The sequence below is a fragment of the Neofelis nebulosa genome, chromosome 12 (genome assembly GCF_028018385.1).
Source record: "Neofelis nebulosa isolate mNeoNeb1 chromosome 12, mNeoNeb1.pri, whole genome shotgun sequence".
Taxonomy (NCBI): Eukaryota; Metazoa; Chordata; class Mammalia; order Carnivora; family Felidae; genus Neofelis; species Neofelis nebulosa.
Window position 1 is genome coordinate 68842215 of NC_080793.1, and position 22837 is coordinate 68865051.

Genomic DNA, 22837 nt, shown 5'->3' on the forward strand with positions numbered 1-22837 from the left:
AAAGGAGAAGGGTTTTGTTGTCAAAAAACTATGCAGCTAGGTATTTGAATCATTGACATCGAAACCTCCTTAGATTATGACAGAATCTAGAGTATAGTAAAAAACTGTATGGCACCTAGTTTTTGTTTAGCATGTGGAATAAACTAGATGATCGTGGATGTTACAATAAGGAGAGTTTTTGGTCTTCCATGAAAGTGGAAATGTAATGGTTTGTTAGTAGAGGAGATCTCAGTCTTCTGACTATTCTATGTGATTAATATTGAAAAATCATTTGGCTTTAGTAGTAAATCAATTGTGGGGGTCCCTGGGTGGCTCAGTCGGTTAAGTGTCTGACTTTGGCTCAGGTCATGATCTCAAGGTTTGTGAGTTAGAGTCCTGCTTTGGGCTCTGTGCTGACAGCTCCGAGCCTGCAGCCTGCTTTGGATTCTGTGTCTTCTTCTCTCTCTGCCCCCTCCACACTTGTATTCTGTCTCTCAAAAATAAATAAATGTAAAAAAAAAATAGTAAATCAGTTGTGTTATTTAAAAGGTTAAATCAAGGGTACATTATAGATATTTAAACAATATTTATTTTATAACTCAGTGCTTACTGATGGAGGCAGCTGGCCCAGGGAAATGAAGGGTCAGCAGAGGAATCCCATACTTTTATTTTTTAAATTTTTTTAATGTTTACTTTTGAGAGAGAGAGAGAGAGAGAGAGAGAGAGAGAGAGAGACAGGGCATGAGTGGGGGAGGGGCAGAGAGAGAGGGAGACACAGAATTCGAAGCAGGCTCCAGGCACTGAGTTGTCAGCACAGAGCCTGAAGTGGGGCTCGAACTCACAAACCACGAGATCATGACCTGGGCGGAAGTTGGCTGCTTAACTGAGCCATCCAGGTGCCCCATGAATCACATACTTTTTAAAAGGGAATTGAGTTTTACGAATATTTATGAGTGTTTCCTTTTTTTGTAGGTAAAGAAATTTGTCATTCTTCTAAGCATTAGTAATTATGGCAAGGGGTAAGGAGATGAACAGTCACTTATGCAAGTTTATATTTAAACAGATTGTAAGACTTCTGTAAGTTTTACAAAATTCGTTATCTGGACCCAAGATGATGCATGATAGCATGAGTTTGTTGTTTTAAAGAAAAATATGGTTTCTAATCTCCATATTTATTTTGTAGGTAGTTACTAATAGTTATTATAAATAATATTTTACTATAACTTCTCTGTAGCACATTTGTCCCTTTTTGTAATAACTTATAATTTAGAATAACCGAATTTTCAGATGGGTATCAGACTAATGAGTTTTTTCCCAAGATTTTGTGACTTGTCGTCTACATCTTACACTTCATTTCCTTGTGAAATTGTAAATATATAATTTGTATGTGGCAGAATTATACCACGTATGGCTTTTTCGTTCTTTCACGATGCAAGTTGAACAGGATTTGCTTTGGGCAGAAGTGTGATGTTCTAAAGGCCTAGTCTCACTTTTACCCCCTCCCCTTATCAGGGCTTCGGGGCTCACTCTGCTCTTAGACTCCTTGATCATCCCTGTGTAGAACACATTTGGTATTACCAATCTCTTGAACTTTATTATGTAATATGTGCTGTATTGAGAATGGATTATTTGTGTTCTCTTTTTAAAATCTCAAAATGTGAAAGGAATGGCATTGTCATTCTATATTAAAAGAATTTCTGGCACTAATGTTTAGGTGTGAAACAGTTGGAGAGGGTCATCAAGTCTCTTGTACCAACAGTCCTATATAAAGGAATGATTCCTGTGGCTCTTTTAGAAATACACTAAATCAGTGAAAGACTGTAAGCTTTGGGTTCAGAAACATCTGGATCACCTAGTCTCTTACTGTTACACTTACCTGCTCAATGACATTGTACAGGTTTCTTCTTTCTGAACTCAAATTTCTGGTCTGTAAAAATAGTAATTTTTCTCCTGGACAGTTAAAGTGAGTCATAAATGAGGTGATATAGGTAAAGTACATATAATTTGTGTGTGGTCTATCTAAATGTCTACCTTTCTACCTTTCTTATCTTGTCAATCAAAGGAAAAGAATCGTGGAGAAGCTCTAGAAACCTTTAAATAGAGGAAAATGTATACTGTTCCCCCTGCTCCCAATCTCAGTGAGATAAAAGGGATTATTTGGGTGATCTGATCTCCAGAGTCTTGCAGAAGCAGCTCTTCCCTAGTTTTGTATTTTTGTGTAATTCAGAATTTTAAAATAGTTCAGTAAAAACACTTGAAAATGGTACTAGGTTTTTGTTTTCACCAATTTTGACTAAATATTTTCTAATTCTAGTCATAAAGATAATAAAGAGGCCTACCATTACTACTCCTACCTCACCTGCAGTTCTGGTATCTACACTTTACTGTTGATTTTAAGATTACAGATGGATTGATAAGGATTCATCTAGTTCACGATAGGAAATGTGATCAAATGCAAGGAAGGTCTTGTAAGCTGAGATCTGGAAGTTCCCATAGAGTATAATTAGCAGTATCAGAGGGAGAAACATCTAAGAACCAATTTAGAATGTTTACTAAATCAATGGAGTCCTGTGGATTCTACATTAGCTATACAACAGAATTATATGTAATTTTTTTCTTTCATATCTTAGAAGAAAATTTTTTTATACCTTTCAGAAAAGACAAGGAGAGAAATGACAGCCAAAGGTTCTACAGGAATGGAAGTTCTGCTGTCAACCCTAGAGGTAAATCGCTGACAGGCTTTAATTAATATAACTATTCATACCAACCAGGACTGAAGGAAAAAATGTATATATGAAATATAAAAGTTTTATTCTAGAGGTAAAGCCAATGAATGGAAGTTAGTTTTATGTTTTAAATGATCACTTGGAACGGTGGCACAAGCATTCTAATATATATTAGGTAAACCTCTAAGTATATTCCCTGATGATTATCATGTAACCATATTTTAAATTTTAACATGCCATTCCAGTTGGTAATAAGAAAGCATTAGCTGGAAATAAATGATTGATATTGGAAATTCTCATTTATTGTGTTAGGTGATATATATTTGTGATTTAGTTTACTGCATGTATTGGTTGAATAACTATTATGTTGGTAGTAATTAAATTTCTATCACAGTGTAAAATTTTTGGGTGGAACAGCAGGATATATTCAGAATCAGGATTTTAAATTTTATTCAGTGCGGTGTTAAGAGTGGGGAGTGAATACATTGTATGCTTTAAACTTACACAGTGCTATATGTCAAATTATATCTCAATAGAGCTGGAAAAAAAAAAAAGAACTGGGAGTAAGTTCATGTTTTTTGGTAGGAATCACTTTCTATTCAAAATGATACATCATTTTTCCCTAAATTGATTCGTCAGTTTAGAGTAATTTCAATAAAAACATTAACAGTTTTCTTTCTAAAGTCCGATGGGAAAATAAAAAGCAAGAGTAGAAAGGACATTTCTGAAAAAGGAGAGAAATGCGAAAAGACTTGCTGCATCAAATATCAAAGAACACTATAAAATTTTAGTAATTCAGATAGCTTAGAAATTGTGCATGAGTAATAGACATCAGTGTAATAGAAATTCTGGAAATAAATAAAGATCACATGGGAATTTAATATCATCTAAGAAAGGTAGCATTTCAGATCAGTGAGAAGTGGAGGGATTACTTACTAAGTGGAGCTCAGATAGATTGGTAGCCACTTAGTAGAGTGTAGAGGATCCTTACTTCCTACACCAAAGTAAGTTCCATATCCAGCAAAGATTTAAGCTTGGAAAATAAAATCATAATACTAGAGGAAGTAATGGGAGAAATCTTTAAATAATCTTTAAACAGGGAAGGCTTTTTTTTTTTTATTATTAAAAAATTTTTTTTAATGTTCGTTTATTTTTTGAGAGACATAGAGAGACAAAGGTTGAGCGGGGGAGAAGCAGAGAGAGAGGGAGTCACAGAATCTGAAGCAGGCTCCAGGCTCTGAGCTGCCAGCACAGAGCCCAACATGGGGCTTGAACTCACGAACTGTGAGATCATGACCTGAGCCCAAGTTGGACGCTTAACTGACTGAGCCACCGAGGTGCCCTGGAAGGCTTTTCTAATGTAAAAAAAGACTCAGGAGTTATAAAGGAAAATATGGATAAATTCAACTCCATTAACAAAAGTACGTAGGAAAAAAACACCCTAGACACTTGGCAAACTGAGGAAAAAACATTCAACTTGTGTAACTTCTTTAACATATAAAGAAGTTTTACAAATGAGTAAGGAAAAATTAAATCAGTAACCCAATAGAAAAATGTGTAGACGTTCTGGACAGTTCCCAGGAAAAGAAACACAAATGGCACTTGAGATTGAACACCATTTGTTTTGTTTGTTTGCTTTATCACAATTTACTGAGGTCAGCAGGGGTGGGAGGTGGCGAATTACATATGGGAGACTTGTCTGGGTAAGGCCTAGACATGACAATACAACTTCCATTCAGGTTCCAATGGCCTGAGCTCAGTCACATGGCCCAAACCTAATTACAGAGGGCTGGAAAATGTGGTTTGACTGTGTACCCAGGAAGAAGATGAAATCAGTTTGCCAAACACGTAATAATATTCTGCCATAGTCCATTCTTCTTTTTAACAGATGTCTATCTGGCCCTCTCTTCTTTCAGATTCCTCTCTAGTGAGTTGATGGTCCATTTAATATCTCCAATGCTAAGACAAGGGTTTCTGGTTAATGCATAATCCTCTAACTGGTCTAGATGTGGCCTTTTGGTTCCATTAGTCTATAAGCTAAAATGGTGAAGCAGAGACAACACTCATTCTCTTTTGGAAAGGGGAAGAGTAAGAGACTCCTGCCAGTCACTGATACACAGCACTTTTGAAATTCCTCTGTATAAACATTGTAACATTCCTCTACTTTGGGGGTGAAGCAATTCTCTAAGTAGGTCATAATTCTGCTTTATCTGTGGTTTTCTTGATCCAAGCATCGCTTTTAATAAGAGAAATGTAACCAAAGGAAAGTATTTAAACATTTTCTCTTCTTAGATTGGTTGTCCAGACTTTGGGAAATACTCTTCCACATTGTTGGTGGGAGTGTAAATTACTCCATGAAGAGCAATTTAGTAATATTCATCAAAGTAAATGCTCAGATTCTTTGACCCAGAAACTCCAGGAATTCGTCCCATATGGAGATGTACTTGATTCCGTATAAACATGTACTTAATTTTTTGTTAGTTTTTTAATAGCAAAAGATTTGAAAAATTCAATACTCCATTAGTAGGTGACTGGTTTCATAAACAATGGCATCACCATATATAATGGATTATATCCTGTAGCCCCTAAAAAAGAGTTCAGAAACCATTTGTTCATACATAAAAATATCAATGTATAGAATAGTATCCATAGGGCAGTATCATTTGTAGAAATCTGTGTATGCACCTCCATTTACGTGGATTTCTTTCATGTGTGCACATTATCTTCGGCTGGATACACAAGCAACTGGTACTGCAGTTGCCTTCTGTGAGGGGAGCTAGGTGACTGGGTAGTCACCATATATATACACTGTAGTGCCTTTCACACTTTGATTCATTTATTTGTATTTTGTGTTTGGTAGAAGGTGATGAATTCAAATGACAAATGAATTCCTCTTGTAATAATGTTGGTACTAAGAAAATAATAGCTCAGATGACCTGCAAACAGTCTCCTGGGCAAGAAGAAGCTCCTGAAGTGATGAGTGGGAATAATGGAAGCCCAGATACATTTGTTCTCAGAGAAATTGGAAGGGTCATTTGTAAAACTATATGTAGTTCACAACAGGAACAGAAAAGGTTTGGGAATCACAGATTTACAATGGTTTAATACAGCAAATAAACTATTTATTTCAGAACACGAAAGATCTTCAAACTACACTTAATATCTTAAGCATTCTTGTTGAGCTGGTGTCAGCTGGTAAGTTTTTGTTTCCTTTGGTCTAATTTCTGTTTGTAAACAGTGATCAACAATGTATTATGTGTACTTTATCTGGAATTTTTTGATACTCATATAGAGACAGTTCTGAGTATCAGAATTTGGAAGCTGAAATGTCATACTCTTACTGTTGCTTTGTTTTTGACTTGAGGGATCTTCCAGTATCCCTCAAACCACTCCAAAACCCATTTCCAGAGCCTTGAGTGTAGCATTTTGGCATCACTTTTATTTACTCCTTCTGCTGTTTTTCTAACTAAAATACTAAATGAAATGAAAGAAAATTTGATTTTGAGGTATTTGATTTCAGAAGTCATCACTTGAAGTATTTCTTGAATGCTAACAAGTTGTGATGTTTTTAATATGTTATGGGAGGATTTGCTGTTTAAACAATTAAAAACAATCTTTTTTTTTTTTTTTTTTTTTTAGGTGGAGGTCGAAGAGCGAGTTTCTTGGTCGCCAAAGGTGGTTCACAAATATTGTTGCAGTTACTTACGAATGCTAGCAAAGAATCTCCCCAGAACGAGGAGTTAATGGTGCAGATTCATTCTATTCTTGCAAAGATTGGACCAAAAGGTAAGGGTTTCACTTGTGTGTTCATCATAGAACCATTTGTGACGTTGATTCTGTGTGCCTTGAAACTTGGTCAGTTTTGAACATCTAAAATGGTACGGCTTTTTCTCAGTCTTAGCTATGGACTACTTTTTACAGTCAACTGCAGTAGCCTGCAAGAATGGGAGATCCAAAATTCACGAGGAGTGCCTTTGCATAGGTTGGAAAAAAGGAAGAAAAATATGTCAAAATCACAAGTGTGTCTTAGTGTATGTGTGCCTGCATTTGTATGTGTGTAAAGGGCACATATAGCATGGATTTTGTTGGAGCTGGAAGGAGGGAGTATGTATGGAAATGCTTTGAGGAACATGGAGGTGAAATGTGTTCACTTTTCATTAATAGTCATATTTGTACTGCACAGTCTCAGTGCTTAAAAAGCTTATGACCTAGTCAAGATCAAAAGAGACATAAAATATTGTAAGACTGATTATTATAACAGTTAAGACCTGCAATATGTTAAAAAATAGAAATTGAGAAAACATGGGATTTGAAACAAAGGTGATTTAGGTTAGGTTAACAGAGAAAGGGCATCCTTGGAGTAGAACCTAAATTCAATTTATAGTAGTCTAGCTACACAGATTAAAATGATTCTCTGAACTCTTAGTATAGCAATTTTTTAAGAGTTCTGCCATTGCCTTGTGGTGTACCTATGAGTTTTAAACTTTGAAGCTTTTGGTTAAACTGTTTATTCTAAAAAGTGTTTACATATGTGTATTCAGTGTATTATTATGTATTTCATACATATCCTTACTGTATAAATATTTAATACTTTTAACAATTGTTCCCTCAAAGCATCTCTGAGATGACTTTAATTTTACAGTTGTCTTAAGGGCCTTAATACTTAAAGAAATATTCAGTTAATGTAAGAAATATGTCAACTTTTATTTTTCCTTAGCTCTCATATTTGAAGTTTAAGGGCTCCCTGCTGAGATTTTGCTGTAAATGAGAAATAAAACAAGAAAACCTTATTTCATGATGACTATTGTTATCTCATGCTTCCTCCTTTTTTAGAGCTTTCCTTTGCTTTTCATGAAATTAAGACATTTATGAATTTATATTTGTATTTCTTTAATGTCTCTTCTAAGTTATGGTTTATTTTATTGTCTTCTGTACTTTTAAATTTGTGGTATCTCCTTTATTATTTGTACTAGTTTTCCATTTTTGTTATTCAGGGAAATTGTGCTGTAATTCTTTGAGTGACTTTCTATACTTTTTGTCTCCCCCCCCCGTGAGATGGGAGTAGTTTTTCCTCAGGAATGTTTAGTTTAATTCTTTTTGATGTAAAATTCCTGTTGTTAATGAAATAACTCTGCTTGCTGGTCCTGCTTATTGTCTATGTTTGAAATCTTAACATTATTCTTGTTATCCAGATTGTTTCTTAGACTATTTTAATCTCTTTGTGAGAATAAAAATCCAGAACTTTTCTTTTTCTCCTTTTCTGTGTTGAATTAGATCCTTTAGAAACTTATTTGATAATATTTGCTAGATTATTTTTTACTTAAGCTGTTTATATTTTCATTAATTTATATTCTAAGTCTGAAAAATATGGTTAATATGAAATAAATAATATTGGTAATGGACATTTAGATTCTTTATAATTCTCCCTAACCTTGTGATGGTGTTCCTTTGAATAATGTATGTAGTGGAGCAGTTAAATTATTCCTTTCATGACAGTCGAGCTTTTTCAACCTCTGTCCCTGTGTGCTATCCTCTCAACTTGCCCTTTTGTACTTTCTTTCAGGCCATGTTTTAAAAGTTTAAGGGATCTTTTAAAATTATGTAAGAGGGGCGCCTGAGTGGCTCATTCGGATGAACATCTAACTCTTGATTTTGGCTCAGGTCATGATCTCAGGGTTGTGGGATCAAGCCCTTTGTCAGCCTCCTTGCAGAAAGAACTTAGAGTCTGCTTAAGATCCCCTCTCCCCTGCTTGCACACTCCCTCTAAAAAATAAAAAGTAAATAAAAAATATACAAGAAAGCAATTCCAATTTTAGTTACTTCTGGTCAATTTTATGTGTGATAATATGAATTCATAATATAAGTTTTTAAATTTTCATTGCTTTATGACATTTTTATTTCATTCAAAAGTTATACATGGCTAAAATGTGTTTGTTCATTTTTTTTTTAACAGACAAAAAATTTGGAGTGAAAGCTAGAATTAATGGAGCTCTGAATATAACTCTGAATTTGGTCAAACAGAATTTGCAGAATCATCGCTTGGTTTTGCCTTGTCTTCAGCTTTTACGAGTATATTCTGCCAATTGTAAGTATTTTAGGGCTGCTTTTAGTTGACTCAGTGTTGTCAAGTTACACAAAATGCAAATGGGGAAGTACCTAAGCTCCATAAATCTCTAAAAATTGGAGACAAGAAAAGAGAATATTTAATATGACTCTTGGTAACTCCTAACCCCACTGCCACAAAAGTGATAAGTTGGTAGGAAGGTAAGTTGACAAAACCTTGAGAATTCTCATTTCCTGCCATTTGTAAAAGCCTGTAGTGAAGGGGATGAATAGACAGCCTGTGGGAAGATGTGGAAGAATAGGTGAGTGTTGGCAGCTGGAAAAACTGCTGAGCCTATTTGGATTTTCACAGATGAGAGGAAAACTGAGAGGGAAAGCATGTGGTAGCATAGTCTCCTAGAGCTAATTACCTTCAGCAATCAATAGGAAAGTAGTGGAACAGAAGAAAATAGTATAGGAGCCTCCGAGGAAGCTGCAGAGAAGAGGGATCACAGAGCGAAAGCTTCCTAGCACGCACGCACACACACACACTCTCACTAATATTAGCTCCCAAACCTAGGAGGTGTGAATTTTCTTTCTATTCCCTGACTATGGGATTGGAGTGGTTAACAAGACACCTTGAAATTGAAATTGTAGAGTACATGATATGATGTACATGGAGAGTACATGATTCTGCCATATCATGGCAGAATATCATTGTAGAATAATGATAGTCCAAGTGGTAGAGATGTGTGTGTGTGTTTGCGTGTATGTATAAAAATGTGCGTGTATATGTATTTGTCGATAGCTATACTTGGACACTATGGCTAAAGGTGAGCTCATAGGAAAATAGCTCTGACCACTTAAAGAATTAACACTAGATAATTTAAAAAGAACAGAAGAAAATGAATGAATTGGATTTCTAACCAAAGAAGTTAAGAGAGCAATAAACACAAGGAAAGCAGAGGAAAAAGCAGGAAAAGTACAGGAAAAAGAACACCCAGTTGATGTAAAAAATAAATTGATTGGATTAAAATAATACTGTAATAGTGATGTAATGGGGCAGATGGTAGCTATTCTGATGGTGAACATACCAAATGTATAAACTTATCAAATGATTAAGTTGTATACCTGAAGCTAATGTAACATTGTGTATCAACTACACTCAAATAAAATTAAAAAAATAAACAGGAAAACCACCAAATACCCCAATGAAGGAAAAAAGAAGACAGGGCAGAGGTAAAATTAGAAGGGATAATGGAAAACTAGATACAGAAGAAATTAAAATAATCATACAAAACTTAAGCTTATATTTTTGGTGGCAACATACTGAATTTACCACTAGAAGGCTAGTAATGGTTTATCTATAATTTTTAAAAATCTATGTGTTCAGAGTTTAAAACGTTAGGCACAATTTTCTGGATAAGTAATTGTGTATTCTGTGTGAAACTCTGAAGTTGTTTCCTCTTTTTCCCCCACCACAGTTGCTTTGGTTGAGGTCTCATCACCTCTCACGTAGACCACAGCCTGCTAACAAATGTCTTTCTTTCTTTTTTTTTTTTAATATGAAATTTATTGTCAAATTGGTTTCCATACAACACCTAATGCTCATCCCAACAGGTGCCCTCCTCAATACCCATCTCCCACCCCCCATCAACCCTCAGTTTATTCTCAGTTTTTAAGAGTCGGTTATGGTTTGGCTGCCTCCCTCTCTAACTTTTTTTTTTTTTTCTTCCCCTCCGCCATGGTCTTCTGTTAAGTTTCTCAGGATCTACATGTCTTTCAAATCTGTCTCCCCCACAGTGCTGTGGGATCTGACCTGTATTTAAAATGCATGTCTGATTGGTTGTTCCTTTTGGGCAATTCCCTGTAGTTGAACAAATTAACAACTTCTGTCTGATATTATATCTTGCTTTTTTAAGTTTTTTAAATATTTATTTATTTTCTGGAGAGAGCACATGTGCACAGGGGAGAAGCAGAGAAAGAGGGAGAGAGAGAGAGAGAATTACAAGCAGGCTCCACAGGGTCAGCATGGGGCCTGACTTGCGGCTCACACTCAGGAACCACAAGATCATGCCCTGCTGAAGTTGAATGCTCAACCGACTGAGCCACCCAGTCACCCCCTGATATTGTTATCTTTTAATGTGTGACTTTATACCCGTGCTGTTCATGGACTCTGTTCTGTTTTCCGTGTTATCCCTGTCTCCAGAGACATTCCCTTACAGCAATTCCTGTCCTTGCTAGCTCCTCTTCATTGGTAAAGACTGAGCCCAGGCATCAATTTCTACAGAGATACCTTCAGTTTCATTATGGATTTGGGGCTCCACACAGGTGTAACCTAAACAGCTTACAACTCTTAGTTATTTAGAAAATAATGTAGTAATGATTTGTTTATTGTTACTGTCATGCTCCTCTCTACTGTGTTCTCACTGTTTTTGTCCTTGAATCTCCATGACCTTGTATTTAAGAGTTCTCTAAATTTATTGAAGAAACAAACAGAGCAATTTAAAACTATTTTTTTTTTGTAATAACATTGTGTTGTTTTATATAACTTCTTTCATAATTTCCCTGTAAGGTAGTAAATAACTGCCTCCCCCTCCCCCCCCCCCACCCCCAACCAAATCTTCCCTTCAAGTGATTGGCTAAGGTGGATGTCATGAGGCCTTGAGTTCATATCTGCTACAGAACTTGTGTATGTTTTTGGCCATGTATTACCAAGAATACACATTTCTATTTATTGAGGTTTTAACATCATTTTACATTTTTTCTTCTCCCTCCTAGCTGTGAATTCAGTATCCTTAGGGAAAAATGGAGTTGTGGAGCTGCTGTTTAAAATCATTGGACCATTTAGTAAGAAGAATTCGGGTCTCATGAAGTGAGTAGATGCTTTGAGGATAAATAGAGGTCTATCTTTTGTTATTCTGGGCCTCTTCTTGATCTGCGCAACCAGCAGGTTGAGTTATATTGTATCGAGGGTCCTTTCTTAGTTCTTAGTGATTTTATTATGATAAAGATTTTTAAAATATAAAGTTTAATCTTCAGAGGTGTATCAAAATTAGAAAGCTTTAAAGTCATTGAATATAGTGTTATGGAAATTTAGACGTAGAACATTCCTAGATACTAGAAGAGGAAAAACCTCATTGACAGAGTAGCATTCATTCAGAAACATTTATTGGATGCCTACTATATCCCCTACCCAGTTTTGCAGTCTTTCAGTGACTGCATCCTTCATTCTCACAATTATCTGAACATATTTTAAATTTATACATTTCTTTTTTGTCAAAATAATGTCTTTTTTTTTCTTGAGATATGTATATTCCAAGATATATATCTATTCATTTGTAGGTCTTTCAGCCTCAAAAATGAAAGCAGTTTCCAGTTATTTGGTTATATTTAGTATTTTTTTCTTAAGCCATATTCTTTAAAAAAAATACTGAGTTTTTCAAAGATACCTGGAGTTTATATTATATTAGAATGATTATCTTGAATTAGGTTTATTAATCACTTACTTGATTCAACAGTTATCAACATTCTGCCATTTAATCCCCCTTTATACTTTTATTTATGCTGAGGTATTTTTAAGCAAATCCCAGATGCCATTCATATATTTTATTCATATATGAAATTCAAATATATATATTTCTGTAAAAAAGATCCAAGATATTTTATCATTTTTCCCTAAATACTTCAGTATTTAACTCTACTAAATAGGGACTTAAATAACCAAAATACTAAAATCATACTCAACCAAATTATTAATTCCTTAATATAACCTAAAATCTATTCTGTGTTCATTTTTCTCCTGTTGTCTCAAAATGCCCTTTTTTTAATGGGTTTGTTTGAATCAGAATCCAAACGGGACACACACATTGTTCCTTGTCACATTTAGGAAATTTCCAAACCTACACAAAAATAGACTAGAGGAATTACAGACCTGTGCAGAACTAGAATAGCACCCTGTGATGTACCCACCACCCAGTTTCAGCAGTAACCAACATTGGCCATTTTTATCTCAGCTTTCCCTTCCTTGTCCGTCCTTCCTTCCTTCCTTCCTTCCTTCCTTCCTTCCTTCCTTCCTTCCTTCCTTCCTTCCTTCCGTTCTTTCGTTCTTTCTGTATTTTGAAGCAAATATTGGCTGTAACATTTGTTCTGTGAATTCTTTAGTATGATTATCATCAGACACAACTTTTTCCTTTTAGTGTTTCCAGAATATTGTTTCATTGTCCAGAAGTATTAATAATCCCTTAATATCATCTGATACTTCCTTTATTTAAAAAAATTTTTTTAATGTTTTTATTTATTCTTGAGACAGAGACAGAGCGTGAACAGGGAGGGGCAGAGAAAGAGGGAGACACAGAATCTGAAACAGGCTCCAGGCTCTGAGCTGTCAGCACAGAGCCTGACGCGGGGCTCGAACCCACAAACTGTGAGATCATGACCTGAGCAGAAGTTGGACACTTAACCGATTGAGCCACCCAGGCGCCCCTGATACTTTCTGATTGTCTTTGAAATGTCTTTTTTTACAGTTGACTTGTTCCAATCAGGATCCAAATAAAATCTGTACATTTTATTTGATTGCTGTGTCTCATAATCTTTAACAGTCAGTAACAGTTCCCCTGTTTTTTGGTTCTGTTTTATTTATTTGTTGAAGGACCTGGGTGATGTCTTGTAGGTTGTCCCAACATTCTGGATTAAGATGACTGTATCCTGGGGTCCTTTAACATGTAGGTATATCCCTTGAATTTCCTGTAGACTGATAGATCTAGAGGATTGATTAGATTTGGGTTCATTTTTTCTGATCAAAATGTTTCAGATGTGCTGGGTACTCTGTTTTGTACTACTTGAGGTCACTGAGTTTAGGTGATGGCTCTACTTTCCACCTAATAATTTAGCAGTATTTCATGACATTGTCTAGATCCATTATTTCTTTAGGGGTTGCAGAATAGTGACTTTTCTAATTTTCTCATTCTTTCTACTTTTATTAGCTATGGTTCTTTTATGAGAAAGAATTTATCCACATCAACTATTTTACCACATTTTACAAATAAGTTCAGAACATTTCCAGTCTTTCCACTCTTTTTAAATAAAGGTCAAATATTTCAGCTTTTACCCTTTTAGAAAATGGAGCTGACTGTGCATATTTAACATTCATTAAATATTGTTTGGTGGGATGTCTTAACATATTTACTTATGCAGAGATCATACACAGTCCTAGAGCATCTCATGAAATGTAACAAAACAAAGAAAATGGTTGTATCACAAGTAGTAAAACCAACTTATAGAATTGGTGTAGTGTAGTGAGTGGGCTCTGGAGGCAGGCGGAACTGGATTTGCATGTCATTGATTGGCTCTAGGTACGAAGTAGGTTACCTTACTTAAGCCCCGGTTTCCTGTCTGTAAATGGTATACATGGACCCCTACATCAGAAGTTTGGTTTGAGGATTTAATGAAATGATTCTTTTTTTTTCTTTTTTAAATTTTTTAAATGTTTATTCTTGAGAGAGAGCACGTGCGCACACATGAGCAGAGGAGGGGCAGAGAGAGAGAGACACACACACACACACAGAATCCAAAGCAGGTTCCAGGCTCTGAGCTCGCAGCACAGAGCCTGACGCAGGGCTTGAACCCACAAGCCATGAGATCATGACCCGAGCTGAAGCAGGGTGCTCGACTGACTGAGCCACCCAGGCGCCCTGAGATGATTCTTATAATGATCACAGTGCCTATGAGTGCAGTGTAGTTAGTTTCGATAACTAATGTAGTAATGAGGGTGTGAGTGAATTTTAGTACTAAAAGTATATTCTTTATTTTTTAATTTATATGCCATTTCTCCCCTTGACCTATAAAGTACTTTAAAAAAAAAATTTTTTTTTAAGGTTTATTCATTTTTCAGAGACAGAGCATGAGCGGGGGAGGGGCAGAGAGAAGGAGACACAGAATCTGAAACAGGCTCTAGGCTCTGAGCTGTCAGCACAGAGCCCAACGTGGGGCCCGAACTCATGGACGGCGAGATCATGACCTGAGCCGAAGTCAGATGCTTAACTGACTGAGCCACCCAGGCGCTCCTAAAGTACTTTTTAATTTATCTTTTATCTCATGGTTTTGATCTCATTCTTAAAGTCTACATTAGTCTATTCTAACCAGTTACCAAATCTAATATAAAATGTTCCTAGGAGAAACAGAACATTTCACAAATGTCATTAGAGTATCCAATATGGGAATATATCCAAAATTATGTAGAAATAGTGGGTATAAGCTTCTAAGCAAGGAATAGAGCTATCTAAATTATCCCTTCATTCCTTCCTGTATTTATATTTAAAAACAAAAAACAAATTTTTTACTTTATTTTTACTTTAAAAACAATAAACAATTCATTGGCTGAGCATCAGTATCTCGATGTCTTTATCATTTTTAAAAATCTTAGGGTCTCTCCCTTAATTATAAAATTTTGACATATAGAACATTTGTTTTGCTGTTCTTCCTCCTCTGAAATAATGTTCCATGTTTTTAGAGGAATAAGATTAGGGTTATTATTTATGTTTGAACGGTAGTGCAGCCCTTGAGGATTTCCTTCCGTTTCCAATTTTAGGTTTTAGATATATGCACTGTTAATCCAGAAGGGAGCAACTTAGGGCGCAGTGGGTTCTTGAATGTCCCGATAAGGATTGAGCCCCTAATTTAAAGGAAATGTGACTTCATGAGAACCTGGAGCTAAAGCTTTCTTCCTTTACTGCTCCTAAAGGAATAAGCCATAGGCAGCTTTTTAAGCCATTCATTGTTGGTTGTATTATTCTGTTTGGGACATAGGAAGATTGGGAAAATATATGAAGAAGTATAAAATAGTGAAACTGAAGAATTCTAATCAGCTAACATAATTCAAACTGTGCATTTCAATAAATCTGTTATTCTAAAATTCTTTTGTAAGTTTTATATTATAAATTTGTATGTGTCAGAGAATTCCAGAATTTTTTTGTGCTGAAGGTTTTAAAAATAACCTTTTAAGTAACATTTTGGTGAAAACATCAAGAGGACTTTGCACTGAACTTCATAATTTCTTTTAATGTGCAGCTGTGGAACAAGCATGATGGGCTTTGGCATCAGAAAGAACTGGGTTCACATCCCAGTTTTGCCAGTATTGAAGAATAAACATGAACCCAAAACACATGTAATTTAAGGATTAGAAACTGTCAGAGACACTTTTATTTGGTTCAAAGAAAGACAGTTTCTCTAACAGTACTCTAGGATTTTTATATTTTGAATAAAGACTTAACAGTAGATTAAGTCATTGCAAGTGATTGCAGCTAAGTGATTGTATTTGTTTCCTAGAACTGTTGTAACAAAGTACCTAGGACAAATTTTGTGGCTTCAAATGACAGAAATTTATGGTCTCATAGTTCTGGAGGCTGGAAGTCCACAATCACCCTTTCGGCAGGGCCACTGCTCCCTCTGAAACCTTTGTGGGAGAATCCTTCCCCGCTCTCTAGCTGGTGGTTTGTTGGCAGTCTTTGGTGTTTCTTGGCTTGTAGCTGCCACTTTTCAATCTTGGCCTCTCTCCTCACGTGGTGTTCTCTTCTTGTGTGTCTGTCTTCAGATAGTCTCCCCTTTTCTTATAGGGGCACCAATCAGGATGGATTAAGGGCCACTACTCCAGTATGATCTCATTTAAACTAATTACACCTGCAGTGACGATGTTTCCAAATAAGGTCACGTTCTGAGGTACTGGGGGTTAGGATTTCAACATCTTTTTTGGAGGAAACCAGTATTTCTGATTTCATAATTTTCTTTCTCAACAAGAGGCCTGTATTACTCATTTTTCATAGCACCTAGTTTTTATGGGACCCTAGGCACATTATATTCTGAAATCTTTGGTTTCTTTATCCATAAAATGTGCCAGTTCTATGGACCAGGATTGTTTTAAGAATTAACTAGAAAACACATATATGAGGCACCTATAATAATTTCTGGCACTTATCAGCTCTTCTTTTCTATTTTGTACTTTGTATTGGCATTTCCCTTGGAGTATCGCTTTAGTTCTGTGTTTTAATTTTGACCAATTTCAAAGCCATCCTTATTTCTGTTTTACAGTCTTGTGTATGTTTTATTATGTAGTTATGAGGTTATGGAAAGTTTCTTACTGATGATTTAGTGCTATGAAAATTCAGTATGTAATTTTATAATTTTCATTTAATTTTAACTCACCATTATGAAAACTTCACATTGTTTTGAGAAAATAACAAGTACGAATTTGTAGCATTTTTTAAAGCATATACTTTTGTTTTCCTTTTTATGAATGTCATCTTAAATAAAGCTTTATATCGTTGCTTTATTGGTGTCAATAAACCAAAGTATGGCTGTTAATGAGCATTTATTATAAACGAGCACTTACTCTGTGCCTAGTCCTAGATCATTGCGGCACATTTTACCATGAACCAGTATCCATCCTCAGTCTCCCACTCAGCTGTGCTCTTTACCTTTAAACAAATACTCTGGGCATTCCGTGTTGCCTTTACACTAATGTGTGCAGCTTTTCCCTCATTGCTTTGTTTCTGGTTTTCATTTCTTGAGTAGTTTTTTCACAGGTGTGTACATTCTATCACAGTATCTAGACTGTAAAAGTGTGGAAGAGAGAAGTTTGGTGATTTGATCCCAATGAAGAAACTGGCTACTCTGGGTGTCTAGTAGGCATTCAACAAATGCTTCAGGATGAGTGACGTGCTTAAGTTTGACAAAGTGCATATTTTTATGCAAATTAATTATAGTTTTTGAAGTCTTACTAAGAGGTACTGTATGTTGTATGTAGCCTTATATTTTTAAAGTTACTGAAATCAAGTGCCAAGTTTTCAGTAACTTAGTTAAAAAAGTATTTGATTCTAGGATTTTCCACAGTGATGTTCTGTGTATTTTTAAAGCTGATTAATGGCAGTTGATTTTACTGTGTGTATTTGAGTATTTATGTTCAAAGAAAATATAAGTACTTTTAAGTTTCTGGGCAATTCCTTTGTCCTTTAATAGGCAGTAAGAGTTTTTGAGGTATTGATTAGGTTCATTATTTTCTTTGATACCTTATGGCTGAAAAATGCTAACGTCTCATACTTCTCCCCAAACCTCCCAGTTCTAAAAATATTTTACATTTGTTATCACTTTAAATATTAGGATTATTGTGTGATAGAGCTAAAATAATTTTAAGTCAGGTAACTATGAACATCTGTAGAGTTTTGTAGTTAAGAATTTTATTTGTGTTAATACTTCTTTAAAATTTTTGTGAATCGAGGCCTCTGATTCTTAATATTGCTATTTTATGAACTGTCAGGGTCAGATACAAATACAATAATTGAGTCTGTTCATCTAATCTCTGATATAAAGACTAAAATGTTGTTAATTTTCTTCCTTAAAAATATTTTTTGGTGCTTGCCTATTAATATTTCAATCTTCCTCCTATTTGATTTTAACCTAAGGGGAGAGGTCCATACAGAGAAAGACCATATGTAATTGACTATAACAGGAATGACTTTTGGAATAGATAATAATTACTTATCTGAAAAGATGTCTGAATTTACTATTGTAGATTAATTTTACTAGTTTTGTTGTTGTTTGTGTTTTCTCACGTTGACAGGGTTGCTTTAGACACTCTTGCTGCATTGCTAAAATCAAGTAAGTTTTTAAATACTAGAAATACTAGATACTATTTTTCCAAGTATTCTATGTTAAAGAAACTCGAAATGTAGATGTAGTCTGTAGTTATAAAGCTGGTTTGTGATAATGAAATGTCAAACTTGATTTTTCATATGGTTGATTGATATATGTCCTAGCTAATGTCATTTATGTTTATTGAGCTATTATATATTATAGTTCAGTACACTTATGGAATTTTTTCAAGTACATGGGGTTCCTTTTTATAAGTTCATTATGTAAACATAAAATCTTGTCAACAGAAGAAAGTAATATGTGAATATTACCTAAGTATCATCTTTTAAAAAGTGAAGGTAACATGGTATTGAGGATATTTACTATGAAAATATTTCGAACAACTACTGTCTCTACTATATCGAACACATGATTTTCATGTAGAAACCTCCTATTAGAAATTTTATTTCTATCAAATTCAAGTTTATATCATTAAAAAGTTACTTAATGTAAATTTACAGTTTACTAAATTCATTTACAAACTAAAGCGACTGTTTTCTGATCTTCAGAATTTAAGCATTTGGAGTAAATGTGTCTCATGATACAGTTCCTTTGGAAAGTAATTTATCTACATTATATATTTTCTCTAAGATACTCAGTATCTACTTTTTAATTAGTAATTTTTGTTAGCACTTCCAGTCTCATTGCTTGACTAAGTTAGCATTTTGATCACAGTAACATTTAGTCCTAAGGATAGGTGTTGTGGCTTTCTATCTTATTTTCCCCCAAAACTGTCTAATCAAGGGTACGACCAGGTTGCCTTTAGATTTGAATGACCAGAGTTGTTCATTTGAACAGTAGCAAATGATTAATTGTTTGAAAATCTGGTGTTTGGTAATGATTTATTTAAAAAGTCACTTAGGTGTTAGTATTACATACCAGAGAATATAAAATTCAGTTAACCGTTTTATCTTTGAAATGAAATGTGTAGTACTCCATTAGATTAGCCATGTAGCTTTATTTCCATATTTGATAGGATAAACTTTAGACCAAGATCAGAATACTTGGGTTAATTTTCAAAGATAGTTGTAGCCTTGCTTTGTTGTGCCCTGACTTTGTGGTTCAAATTGTTATTTAAAGATTAATTTTTAAATTAATATAGGCATATGTTTTTGATTTAGAATAGATTAAAATAGCTATTAAAACTGAAGCTTACTAATTTTCAGAATCACTGATGACAAAATCACTAAGTCAGTAAAAACTAAAGCCCTCATAAGTTCCAATTATTTGTAGGAATTGGTTAAGATGACTGAAATCTGGTATCTTCCATTTTAAAAAGTATTCTTCCTTTTACTCCCTCTTCCTTCAAAGGACTATGGTGGGCAAACATATCCTTTTACCCCATCAGGTAAAAATGTGACTGATCAGTAGGATGAGTGTAGTTCCTATTTAACGTGTTTTCATGTGGCACATGGCACTAGAAGGATAGTGCACACTGCATATTTTTAAATGCATATTTAGTAGCACACTGCATGTTTTTAAATGCACTGTGGCATTTTGGAACATTCTTACCCATTGATTTTTTTTTAACTGCTTTTTTTTGGAGGGCGCAGTCATTTACTTTAAAAGGGTAAATGAGATTACTGTAATAAGCCTGAGTGAGTGTAAAGCAAAGAACATGGATTAATGCCCAGTGCAGAGTGACAGGCACTTGGGTGCCATCGCTAGAGTATAGATGAGATGCTGCAGTCTGAAGGGGAGCCTGACTTTCTTTTAACCAGAGAGGGAAGAAGAGACATGGGCTGATTTTGAGTTAGGTATCCTGAACCCATGAATAAAAAGCCATTTACTAAACTTTTTAGTTGTGCTCAGTTGCAGATTGCAGATAGCTCTGTTCACTTCTCTTCACTCAGCACCTGTGTTTGAATTATGGGCAGGTTTCTTATTTGATCTTTAATAAAGAATTTAAATTATTTCATATAAATACCATTTAGGCTATTGGGAATTCTAGTGGAAACCACGTTTTGTAATAGGTGTTACAGTGATCATAATGTCTTGTAAGAAAAATCGTATTCACAGACAGTAAACAAAAGGAAAGGCTTATATATTCCAGGTGGTGTAAACAAAGTATGTATTCCCTTAAAGTACATGAAACTCCTGTTAGTCAAAACTATTGAACTGATTTTGTAAATAGCCACAGCTTTGGCCAACAAACTCTTCAAGACACAATAGAGGTTTTTAAAGCTTTTACACAAGAAGGCTTCACTCCCCACATGAATTTCTTCCAGCTCTGTAATGCCTTCTGATAGGGCATTAATAAGTTTGTTGATCTCAGTATCTTTATGTTTTAGGTACGTATTAGCACATTTGGAAGCTGTAGTAATTCTTTCAGGTAACTAAAAGCAGCAGAACATTACTGTTATCTTAGTGCCTATGCCATGAGGCAGGCGGTAAACTTAGGAAGAGATGGGAATTTCTTTGTAATTAAAGAAGCTAAGTAATTAAATAATTAAATACCAACCAATCAATGGGTTGGTATTCCACATTATTTTGTGCTCTTATCAATGGCCTACCTATGGGGTGATGGGTGGCTCAGGATATTGCTATGATAGGATTCCCCTACTGCTATTCTAGTGAAATGTACCCTTTTGGTTAATAATCTAAAATAGTAACACTTTAAAAATAATAAAGTAGATCAACTTTGTAGATTTCTGTTAATTCTACCCCAGTAAAAGTGACCATTTACAAAAAAGCTCTTTAATGTAGTTTTTATTACATTAAACAATTAATGATCAGAAAGTAGTAATGTGCTCCTTACATTTCATTTACTAAAAGTTGTGTAAGTATTTTTTTTTTTTTTTCTTTTGAGAGAGAGATAGAGAGCAAACAGGGGAGGGGCAGAGAGAGAGGGAGACAGAATCCCAAGCAGGCTCTGTGCTGTCAGCGCAGACCCAAGGTGGGGTTCAAACTCAGGAACTGTGAGATCATGACCTGAGCTGTAGTTGAGTCTGATGTTTAATTGGCTGAGCCACCCAGGCGCTCCCAAGTTGTATTTTTAACTTACCATTGTTATTGCATGGATATTTATATAGTTGTGGGGGTAATTGAAGCAGTTGATATCATTGGAAACACATATAGATTGTAATACTGTGTAATAGTATTAATTGAAGCTACAATCCAATGGAGTTAATTTCAGTGGAAACACAAGGTTTATGATAGGACTTACAATAATGATAATGTCTTTTAACAAAATCATACTCACAGCTAGTAAGGTAAAGGCTTATATATTCACTGTAATCAAAGTTGGTTTAAGTTTTAAACTATATGAAACTTTAGTATTCACGTTTAAAAAGATGTAGCCCTAATTGTATTAAAGATATTTTGATATTTATTAACCATAAAACAATATATTGGGCAGGTTTCTGGAAAATGTAGTCATCTGAACCTTTTATTTTGTTAGATAAAAAGAATATTTAAATGTGTGGCTCCTATATATTTTTTCTTTTTGGAAAAAAAGTTGTAAGAACCCATTACAAGATTGTAGCGGTATTTTTAATTTGATTTATTCAAACAGTTTCTCTTGTCATTTAAAAAATATTCTTTCTCAATTTTCTTTTGTTAAAGAAACAAACGCCAGGAGAGCTGTAGACAGAGGATATGTCCAAGTCCTTTTAACAATTTATGTAGATTGGCACCGCCATGATAACCGGCATAGAAACATGCTCATTCGGAAAGGAATTTTACAGAGTTTAAAAAGTGTTACAAACATCAAGTTGGGAAGAAAAGCATTTATAGATGCCAATGGGATGAAAATTCTCTATAACACTTCACAAGTGAGTTTTTTGTTCCTGGTTATGTGTTAATATTTCGTTCTTAAGAAAGTTAGTATTTCTATAAATACTCACGAAAGTCTGATAAATATGTTTAAGAAAAAAATCTGAAAACCGAAAGGTGCAGTCATTTCTCACGTGACCTCACAGTGAGTTGGAGAAAGTGCCCGGTGCATATCTCCACAATGTAAGATTTTTTCCTCATAGGTAAAAAGGATGATGTATGTCTAAATCCATCCACTGGGCAGGAAGGGACTCCATATAGCCATGTTTTCTAAGATGTGCAGTTGACTGTACTCAGTTTTGCATGTTCCCCTCATAAGGTATTTATGGATCCTTTACAGCTGGTAAGATAGTTCTGTTGCCTCTGAGTGCTGTCAATGTCTTCCCTCTGGATAGAGCATTTTTACATAGAGAAGGTACAAAAGTGAACCCTGGAGTTAGGAATCCTAGTCCTGCCAGCCAGCTTAACCATAAACCTTCTTGACAAAAGGCTTAGCAAGAGGACTGTCAGCTCTGGGCAATGGGGATGTTACAGTGCAACCCTTTTGTTTTTAGAAGGTTATAATTATTAGAAAGAAATCTGTCTTTTTGAAAATTGCAGCCATTATCTTGGTTGTGCCCTCTCGGTCTTAC

The 22837-nt window shown here is 35.0% G+C and overlaps 1 protein-coding gene across 6 annotated transcripts in view; it reads left to right on the top strand.

Moving 5' to 3' along the window:
* AGTPBP1 (ATP/GTP binding carboxypeptidase 1) overlaps positions 1-22837 on the top strand; it is a 164401-nt gene that overhangs the window by 41907 nt on the left and 99657 nt on the right. For 5 of the 6 annotated variants that reach the window (XM_058695567.1, XM_058695566.1, XM_058695563.1 and 2 more), the window contains exons 4-10: positions 2635-2702; positions 5837-5900; positions 6345-6491; positions 8659-8790; positions 11529-11622; positions 18361-18398; positions 21996-22204. In XM_058695567.1, coding sequence (XP_058551550.1) covers positions 2635-2702; positions 5837-5900; positions 6345-6491; positions 8659-8790; positions 11529-11622; positions 18361-18398; positions 21996-22204 — 752 coding nt within the window. The remainder of the gene's footprint in view (positions 1-2634; positions 2703-5836; positions 5901-6344; positions 6492-8658; positions 8791-11528; positions 11623-18360; positions 18399-21995; positions 22205-22837) is intronic. The other variant, XM_058695568.1, reaches the window with a different exon arrangement.